This window comes from Mytilus edulis, chromosome 10 (assembly GCF_963676685.1).
Source record: "Mytilus edulis chromosome 10, xbMytEdul2.2, whole genome shotgun sequence".
In the NCBI taxonomy this organism is placed as follows: Eukaryota; Metazoa; Mollusca; class Bivalvia; order Mytilida; family Mytilidae; genus Mytilus; species Mytilus edulis.
Genome location: NC_092353.1, coordinates 24,402,429 through 24,413,617, shown reverse-complemented (window position 1 = coordinate 24,413,617; position 11,189 = coordinate 24,402,429). Strand labels below are relative to the sequence as shown.

Here is an 11,189-nt window from a genome sequence, read left to right as displayed (position 1 = left end):
ATGGATTTAGTTTAAAGACGTCATAAACAGTTAGAGAAAATCATGACCTTGTGCAATGCCAAAATACAGGTATCGACAGATTTTAGATACATAAATGTGTGTATGTATATAACAATAATATTTAGTTTGCTTTTGATTTACTGATAACAAAATCGATATTAATGCCAATAAAACGATGTTCAATGATCTAATGACAGTATTGAATGTACGACTTGCTAGAACTTTCATACAATTTAAAGTGTGAAGACTTTAAATCGAAAGATCAGTTATTCAAAGTGAATTAGTATAAAATACCTGTCACGTAATAAAATATCAAATACTTATAAACAAAATTTGTGAAAAGTTTTATGCTAAGTCACAATATATATAAGCTTATCCACATTACAAATCTGTAAAACAAGTCCCTTAATAGATAAGATTTTTGTTTACCGGTTTAGAATAACTAAATGTCAGTAAAAAAATCACAAAATGATTAAGTCATTTTGCAGTTATGCATTATTCAAACCCATGATGGGGCAATTGAGCACCCAAAATTCCGAAAGGTTTCGCCAAATACAACTAAGCTAATATGTTTCTGGGGAAGAAAATCCTTAATAACTCGAAATCAAAGTTTTGTTAACAGTTAATTCATATAGTCAGGCCATATCAATGATAATCCATGTCTAGGCAGTGAGCTGGATTGAATGTGAAAGTTTGGAGCCCTAAAGCAAAATATCATAAGACAAACTCCCGGATTATAAATTCTGATACATGACCGACTTACATGTACGTCTGCCCACGCGAAGAATGGCACTTGATAGATTTGCAAAAATTTCAATTTCAAAAGGTCAAAACCCTTTTTATTATGCAGTCTTTTACTTCAGAACAGCATATTTTTGATTGTTCTTGCGTCATTAGTTTTCCCTGTACTATGTATTTAATGTTAAACTGTACATTATTTATTTGCTTTATTGTCATTCATTTCATTTAAGCTGGCACTGTCTAATCGTGATAAAGAGAAAGGCCAGATATCATTCTAGGTACATGTAGGCTTATCATATCTGAGCCAAGGTTCATGATCAGTATTATCTGGAACAAACCACTTTTATAATGGAAAACATTTTAGGATTAGTAATTTTATTTGGGACCGGTAAGGAATTTTCTTGATTCACTCTTTTGATTTGCATTATATTTTGTTATTTGTTGTTTACATATTTCAGGACATTATTTATATCCCGTCTAAAACAATGTGGTTGTTTCAATAATATCAAAGGCATATAATACATTTGTATTAACGAGGAAGATAATGTGTACTGACTGACTACTTCCGTAATAATATAAACTGTAACTTCCAATCGGTAATATCTAATCTACATGTAGGCCTAAGCATGCAAGACATTGCAAGTGCCAGAACACATAACTGTACAGACTCAGTACTATACGAGTAATGAAGCTCGCAAATTAAAGGTGCACTGACTGAGTGAAATATAGTTTATATATACTTTATTACCTTAAGCTTTACATCATCGGTGTAAACAAGATTTAACAAATTATAATTGCAATAAAACATGTAGACATAGAATCTTGACTATTTTGTAAAATACTGTCCCTCATTGTATTCATAGCTTATAAGGTAAATAATTTCGAGTATACAAAATTGTGATTTCTGATTTATATACCAATATTCATAATGCACATTAATTCTATCTACTGTATGGGGTAGGACCTAACCTTGATAACATAGGCTTTGATAAAGGAGTAGGTCCGGTAAGGATCAATTTTGGCCCCAAATTTCAAGTTCATCTGACGAATGAATTTGACCTCTTTCTAAACACTTAAGTGTCTATTTCATTTGAATCAATTAGTTTATGTGAAAGATTTTAACTGATTTAGTCACTGAAAACGATCCGATTCACTTTTTTAGATATTTTTTGTCAAAAATGAAAGTGGCCGCATCCGTGTTCATCCAAAATCTTTATATATGTTATGTATTATCATAAAAAACAACTTACATTTCAATATTAAGGATGAACACGAATGCGGCCACTATCGTTTTACACGAAGACCGTCTAAAATTTAGCTAAAATGATAGAATTGTGAAGATTTCAGTAATTTAGCGTGACTTAATGGTGCTAGTACTCGATATATGTGCATTGTATTGCCAAAACAACCAATATTTATGTAGCAGAAGCATTCTACTGTCCAATATATATTTAAAAGTTTACATTTTAACAATTTTGTAAAACTGCTATATTTTGGGGCCAAAAAGGGTTCTTACTGGACCTACTCCTTTGTTGGTTTAATCGGAATTCCAGAAATCACCAAACTACAAATCACACAAATATCGAACAATGCAACGACAACAAAGTTTACTACCATCCAAATCCTACGAAAATTTACAGCGGGAAAGCAAGTTTTATGTGCAAATAAATATTTCTCTTTGGTTTTTGTCGTTTTTAAACAGTAAAACCCACCATCAAAAACACACCTGTCCAGTAATCAGTATGAGTAGAAAGTTAGTTTTGAAAAATCGTCAGACCATCGGAAAAAGAACCATTTTTTTTTAGTTAGCATGTCACACCCCGAGCTTTTAATTTTCAATGTCTAACCTCATACACGACATTACAATATAGGAAGCATAGTGACAGGGATATACTATCATCTCGAAAAAAATATATATTTAGAGACGTGATGCACTTTATATTTATTTATGTGTAACGATATTTACTTCAAGATACCAAAAAGGGGGCGTCATTTTAGTTGCCTATTATGCATCTTTATCTATATATGTTGTATATTTAATCTCGACTTAGTGTTCCTAGGAGGAAATGCACAGAATTACTGCCAAGATGTAGATCAAACAGCATGTGGAGTATTCAAAACTGCAGACCCTAAAATGTGCGACAATCCGTGTTTGGCAGATCTCTGTAAAGACACATGTGGATTCTGTCGTAAGATTATTAATACTTCATCGGATTAAAATATACGACTACACATTTAGCTGCACGTACAGTAATATAATTTAGTTTGTTTTACAAAATTATGCGTTTGTGTAGTAAACATAATAAATATCAAGGAATGAAGTTAATCCCCCTCCCCGCAAAAAAATAATGGGTTGATAGTTGATACCAAGGGAAAAATCATACACTAAGTTTAGGAAAGACAGACAACTCAATAACCAAAAGAAAGAAAGTACAACATTTTAATACATCAGAAATAGTTAACAACGGTATGAAAATACAAGTTTTCTCACCATTTAGTAATTAATCTCTTAATAGGTGCATTTCATATCATTTAACTTAAAGACCAGCTACACTTTTCTATACTTTTTTGTACTTTTAAAACAAAAAAACAAGTAAAAAAAAACAAGTAACATTCATCCGCTTTATGTGTTTATTTCTCTTAGCATTAATGTGTTACCACTGTGATAGTGTTGCCAAACCAGAAGACTGCAGTATCAAAGTCCAATGCAGTTCAACTACAGAGGTATCTACCATTTCAGTTTTTGTTTTTTTGTTTTTTTAAAGTTTTTTTTTAAATGAATCTAAAAATTGAGAATGGTAATGGGGAATGTATCGAGACAATAACCCTACCATAGAGCAGAAAACCACTAATGGGTCTTCAACACAGCGAGAAAATTTTAAAATATTTCGTATTGCATTTTCTTATTGATTATTTTGTCTTTTTCATGCCGAAGTTCATTATCCTATTATATGACATGCTATCGTACTAAGATCAGTTTATCTCCAAAGGTTGTACGTACATCCGGGGTAGTGTAAAGATAAGCTATGTAAGATATTAGGCTAGAGTACGTTGTATACTAAAATAAAACTGCAAAAAATCTCTGTCACATATACAGAATAAATATTTTTCTTAAATTTTATTTATAAATTTGCTAATGTACATTTCTACTCTTAAGTTTTATCAGGAACATATAATGTTAGATATACTGTTCCCAGGTTTTATAGTTTCATACGGAAAAGTCATTTAAGATTTTTAATTCTGTAGTATCTCATGTGGTGTATATATGAGTATGTTTTGATGTTTGACCGTGTGCACAGTGACAGCCAACATGTACCAAACACTAAACATAGCAGCGTATTTTATTCAATATTGAGTTTTAATGTTCAAGACTGTCACAAAGGAGACACTACTTTAAATCAGTGCCGACCGTTCATAGATTTTATACATAAAATAAAATCCTCATCTCTTCCATTTCTTATTGATAGTGATATGGGGATAAGCTTCATAATATGCGATCAGACTGGAATGGCTATCATGGTTGTTTTTGAAACGATAAACAAGTTATTTGCTAGGCTTTATGACTTTTGAAAGGCAGTTTGAATTCATCAATTCAAATATTAGACGCACTCTCAATTAATCTTAAATATATTTATAATATTATTAAAATACTGTTAATAACAAGCTTTAAGAAATTTCCCATTGTCCGGAAAAAAAAACACCAAAAAAAAAAAAACAAGAACGGACTAAACGAAACCAACACACATGAGTTAATAAAATCTTTAAATGTTAACAGGAAATCTGCAAATACGTTTTGTCTATTTCATTGCTTCATACACTAACAGATACCTTCTAAATGTCAGTTATTCTTTCCTTCAGATATGCATTGCAACCCAGAGATTTAACACCCAACTTCAGCCAGTCTTTTCTTCTGGGTGTGTTAACAAAGCGGTAAGAATATATAAAGCTGTTTAATATTATTAGTCTAGTAGTTAAAGAGGTTCGGGAAATGTTAGCCAGCCCAATTTGCCAACAAAATCGGATTTCCTGCTGGTGCTCTAATTTTGGATTTTAGCTGACAAATATGCTGAAATCGTTCGGATTTATTCTCCAACTAATATTGCATCTAAAAGATGATATAGGGTAAGAGAAGATATGTATATTCAAAATTATTGTCCCGTGATAAACAAAGTAATTGAAGTTTTTGCGTTTATTTTGACATCCCTGAACCAAATGGCTGCTTATTACTTATCATTATTCAATATTCAGATCCTTTAAATGTTGGAAGATCTTTTCTTATTTTCATTTTCTACTGTCAAAATGGTTGCTTATATTTAATCATTTTATATTTGAGTGATGAAAAGACAACTATTTCTTTGTCTTTTATTCAACTCTACGGCTGAATTGCTATTGGAAAAACATATCAAAGATACAAGGCTTATAATTTTGTATACCAGACGCGCGTTTCATCAAAATAATACTCATCAGTGACGAAAATTCCGAAAAGTTGTGACAAATACGGCAAAGAAAATCTATTTCTGTGAGTAGAAAAAACCTTATGGTTTCCAATAGCTCAACATCTCTGGGACACCATCGGGGACGAAATTCCAACAATAGTTGCATCAACACAGTCGAATTAAACTTGGTCTTCTTGGAAAATCTGTTTTTCACTATAAAAATTATCATGTATCTAAATGTATTTTTTTTTTCGTATTTTTCAAAAGAATCACTGTATTTAAGTTTTCTTTTAATGCTTGATATACAAATAAGAAGATATTGTATGATTGCAAAGGGGTCAACTATCGACTAGAGACTAATACACTCGTATGAAACATTGAAACATTGAAACATTGAAACATTTTATTTCACTAAAGGCCTCACATGAGGCATGATAGTACAACAATATAACAAACATATTTACAAATGCATGAATAAATGGGAAGGTAAATATCATTTGTAAATTGACATTACAATTTTACAGAACTTGGCTAAGCCAATAAGAACAAATTTATCTTTGCTATTCATTAAATTAGAGAAGCTCATAGTATTTTTAATTTTACAAATATCTGCAGGCAAAAATTTCAGCCTTTCAGCATTAAAGAAAGTACAATCATATATATAATGAAATTCATCTCCTAACACATTGCTGTTACATAAATCACATATTCTTTCTGATCTATCAATGCTATAAAATCTACCACATTCAATAGGTAACCTATGACTACTGCATCTATATTTACACAAATTTATTCAAAGATCAAAAGGCAATGTAGTTAAATAATCTTCAAAACCAAACTCAGACTTATACATTCTATAATTTAAACATTTTGAGGTATTAAATATCTGAGCCTTCCATTCATTTACAAACAAATTGTGGTAATAGTGTTTCACATTTTTAGACAACTGACAATTTGTATCTATATATTGATTATTCCAGGCATTAATAAAACCACATTCAGATATAATATCTTTTACACAATTCAACCACTTAGAGTGGTAAACATTACCAGAATCAAGTTTATATAGCATTTCATACAATGTACGAGAAATTTTCTCTTTTTTGCCAGTAACAATACGTTTCCAAAAACCAACAATTCTTGCTTTAATATTAACAGACATTGGTACTCTACCTAGTTCACCATATACAATGCAATTAGGTGTACATTTTTTAACTTTCATTATATATTTACAAAATTCTAAGTGCAGTGATTCAATAACATCATTTTTCTCATACCCCCAAACTTCTGCACCGTACATTAATATAGGGGCAACCATAGCATCAAAAAGTTGTAATAATACATCTATAGGTAAATACAATTTTCTTGCCTTACGTAATACATAAAACATTGCTTTTCTGGCTTGTTGAACCAGTCTAGATTTATTAACATGAAAAGTACCTTTTCTAGAAAATACAATACCTAAATATTGAAATTCATCAATAACAGATAAACGGTCATTATTATATGTAAAATGAACATTATCAGCCTGTCGGCTTTTAGAAAATATAACAACATTGGTTTTTTCAGTATTAACTTTGAGATTCCATGTTTCACAATATAAATACATTGCATTCAATTAGGACCTTTACTTGAATTTGAAAGTGTATTATCGCCCTTTTCTCCATGATCAAATGCTAAAGTTGTAACACACAATAATATTTTACAGGTTTGTGCGACATTATTTAACTACGGTGGTACAACGGGGAAACGTGCTTACACATTACACGGTGGATGTTGCGCTACAGATCTGTGTAACGTGCATGATCCCGATGGTAACTTTACATCATCTGATACAGAATGTAAGTGTATAAAACTGTCCCTTTTGGTCAGATAGTTCTCAACATGTATACGTATTAAACACCGTTGACTTTTAAATGTTAAAGTTTGCGCACTCTCGATTGAGTTTAATTTTAAAATGCTTCGGACCCACGGAATTAATAATGTATTATTTTTTGTTAACATCACATATGGAAATGTACATATAACATATGGAATTAAAGTATTATGACATATTACAATGGAATACCATTTTCTGCATTACAATCCCTGTGGACAGCTAAATAGACTGACAAATACAGTAAATGGTACGCCGCCGCCACTGTACCCATATAAAGGTAACGTTAAAGTGTAATACCAAAAGTTCCTATCTACCAAATTACTAGAAACCGGGAACACACACACACTAAATAGTGAGCAGATGGATGAATTATGTAATTCTGACATTGTACTAACCTGATTAAGATACCAGACAGGGGCTTCAGTAATCACAAAAACTATGTATTCCCACATAGTAATGGTCAGTGAGACTTGCTAGAGTCTATCGTTGTAAGCAGTAAGCAGATTATATGTAGCAAATGTAGCCTACTTTTTTTAATCATTCAATACTTATCTAGAAACGAGACAAATTAGAATTTGGTAGTTGTTGTTTTGATGTCTAAATGTTGCCCCTTTTTTGTTTTGTTTTGTTTTGTTTTGTTTTGATTCATGATATTGTATTTCATTAGCGTATGCAAGTTACCTTACATCTGCATTTATTCATTTTAAATGAAAACCTATTCAGATTTTTGGAAATCAGCCTTTTTCTATCAAAGATGAATCTGGTAAACTGACCAAGACCTTGCGGTAAATATGATGATTGTTTAATTTAAGTTGATGCTGATGATGAACTAGACCATGTTGTCCAAGAAGATGCCAATAGTGACCCAGATACATGTGAAGATTTTGACCGTAACAATATTGCTTGTGGTATACTTCATAAACAAGATCCTGCTATTTGTAAGAAAGACTGTATCGCTAGAAAGATATGTCCAGAAACATGTGGTACATGTGGTGAGTTGGTTATTTATTTATTTTTTTCATTATTTTTGAGTTTATACGATTCCCCCAATTTTTCTTTTTGCACTTCGATTTTTATCTTTATAGTGGATCTTAAGATTTGAACATCTGCAAACTTCTGCGGACCCTTAATAACGCTAGTCAAATTCATAAGATTCTTTACATTTGATGTTTTTCAAAGAATATAATACATTGATTTATATCATATTACAAATTTTAATGAAAAATGTATACATTGCAACGTAATTATTCTTTATAAGAGTTTTGGTTCTTGTAAGCATGTTACCATTTACAAAACCTCTAACCATGTACGAGAAAGCATGCAAAGAATCAAACTCATTGTTATAATGCAGCTTACGTATTATTTTTTGTTTTTTTGTTTTTAAAACCACGTGTTTCTATATGAATTTAACATTCATCTTTAGTCATATTCAGAACTCATCTTTTAATTAATGGTATGATCTGATGTTTGAATGTCCAATGCATTATATAATTATGTTTGTAATGAACATTTTAGTTCGCTGCAAAACGTGTCCAGAAGTTGATGATCCAGCCCAATGTAATAACATAACAATTTGTAAGAAATCACAGGTCAGTGTTTTTCCTTTGTTTTTTTTTGTGTTTTTTTTTTGGTTTTTTTTACTTATGTTTGACAATGTTTTTCATAGGCTGTTTTGCTATGGATTTTATGTCCCTTTATTAAGTTCTTAATTCATATTTGAAAACTTTTTTTTTCATTATATGATTATTCCCTGTTGACATGAGTCTAAGAACCTACAAAACTTCTTTAAAAAGCAAAATTTTCTATATCTACGTATTGTTGATTTAAATGTCACAAGTCGTCTTGTAATATTAATATTATAGACAGTTAACTAGCATATTAAGAAATGATATATATTTGTACAATTATGTGTTCATATTGGATGTATAAGAAACTGCTTATATTACTTTTTGATTAATTTAGAAATCATGCTGTATCATTTTGGAAGACTCTTGAACGACAAAGATACATTGAAATGATTTGAAAGTTTTGGTTTGGTATAAATAAGAAGATGTGGTATGCATGCCAATGAGACAACTCTCCGTCCAAGTCGCAATGTATAAAAAGTTAACAATTATAGGTCTAAGTACGGCCTTCAACACAGAGCCTTTGGTTCACACCGAACAGCAAATTATAAACGACCTCAAAGTAACTATTATAAAACAATTCAAGCAGGACAACCAACGGTTGGATCTACATAAAAAGAAAACGAGAATCGAGAAACATTCCTGAACAACAACAGACGACTGAACAGCAGGTTTTGACATGGTTTATATCTTCTTAATCAATCTACAAGATATGAACATCGTAAAATTCTTATTGCTTTAATTTATAATTTGTTTTATATATATAAACTAGATATTACTCTTTTTTAGTTTTTTCTTTCTTTTTGACACATTCCCCCATTTTCCATTCTCAATTTTATTACTTTATAATTGCAGTCCTGTTTTTCTCGTAACAAATTGCGAAGCGATTTTACCTTGGCACACGAACTTGCCTGTATGGATGATTTTGTAAGTACAGTAATTTAGGTTGTAGGTACAAATATTTGCTCTTTTTGTGCGTGCACATCGATTTCGAATGATTATACTATGATTCACTCTAAGCATAATAAGAAATTGTATATTTAAGGACAATATATACACATAGAAACAAATATCAATAAGAAGACAGTTGCAATGCTGTTATGTTGTAGATTATTTTTTCTATTAACGTTTTATGATAATCATGTTTTACTCTAGGGCTTCTTTTCCATTTTTTTTTATTTCTAATCATACTGCTCAAACAGATAATTCGTCATTTTTCATTTTCTTCCTATAGCTCCTGTATTGTATGAACTTCAAAATGATTAATTATGTCATATCTTGAAATTCTAAAGCTATTAGTAAGGTATGATTATTGATCAGTTAACGGCATTTTCGAAATTTTCTAAATTTCAAAAGATATATCAAATTGGTGTTGAAAGGTAGCTATCTGCATCAACCACTAGACTCTTCACATTGGTTGAATATGAAGTCAGGCATCCAATTTTCCCCACTTTTTTCTATAGTGTATTTTGGTTGTAAGTTACAACGAGCAAAACTACCATAGTAGTGAACTCATGACAAGTTAGGTCTGAGGTATAATGCTTTGTTCGACAAAAAACTATTATACAACCAACACTTTTACAAGCTTAACTTATGAGAAAAGGAAAAGAAAACATCCTCTCAACCAATTTCATTCTAAACGTAAGACACTGTTCGTACATCTGACAAACATGATGCCTTCTGTTTAAGAAGAAAATAAGAGCAAAACAAAATGAATTACTCCAAACACATAGACGTATTTGGTAAAAGAGAGGCAACAGATACCAGAGGGACCTTTAAACTCCTAAGTCGAAAATAAACAGACAACGCCATCTCCAAAAAATAAAAAAGACCAACAGGCAAACAATAGTACACAAATCACAACATATTAAAATGAGACTAAACAACACTAACCCCACCAAAAACTGGGATTGACATGTTTAATAAATCTGGAATGCTTACAATTGATATAGTATCCTTTTGATGTTTCTCATTTCAGATATGTCATGCCTATTTCGGTGGAATAGTTGATGTTAAAATGGGTAGAAGACAGCTTGGTGGAAATATTAGGATTGGAGGGCAGTGTTGTAAATCTAATGTATGTAATGCTAATGGGATGGTATCGCCAACAGGACCGACAATTGGTTAAAATCTACAAACTCGGATAATATTGATAATAAATTTGTAAATTGAAATTTAATGTTATCATTATGTGTACAAGCCAGCCAAAGTATAATAAGCATTGTAAGAAAACAATCGTCCAGACATTTTCCAAAAAAAAGACAGGAGTTTTTTAGTTAAAATATCGAAGATGAGAAGGCATTTTTTTCTTCATTTTCTAAGTAAATGTGAAATTGTAAGAAAATCTAGTTGCAGGTAATTTAAAAAGTAATTATTTTTTTGTTAGGAAAATTAATATAAGACAGGTTTCTATTCAATCCAAAAGTGATTTATTAATATTTTAAAGATCATATGTTTGAAACTGAAAACGCATGAGCATTGATATTAAAACAAAACAGTCAAATTCCC

General features: G+C 30.9%; 1 protein-coding gene across 1 annotated transcript; it reads left to right on the top strand.

Moving 5' to 3' along the window:
- Window positions 1-946: 946 nt before the first annotated feature.
- On the top strand, window positions 947-10,851 carry LOC139490693 (uncharacterized). Its single transcript, XM_071277618.1, has 9 exons — window positions 947-1,129; window positions 2,793-2,930; window positions 3,386-3,465; window positions 4,600-4,671; window positions 6,886-7,018; window positions 7,869-8,048; window positions 8,572-8,645; window positions 9,537-9,608; window positions 10,660-10,851. Exons 1-9 carry the CDS (start codon window positions 1,090-1,092, stop codon window positions 10,807-10,809), a joined length of 939 nt encoding a protein of 312 aa, XP_071133719.1. The 5' UTR covers window positions 947-1,089; the 3' UTR covers window positions 10,810-10,851.
- The last annotated feature ends 338 nt before the right edge of the window (window positions 10,852-11,189 follow it).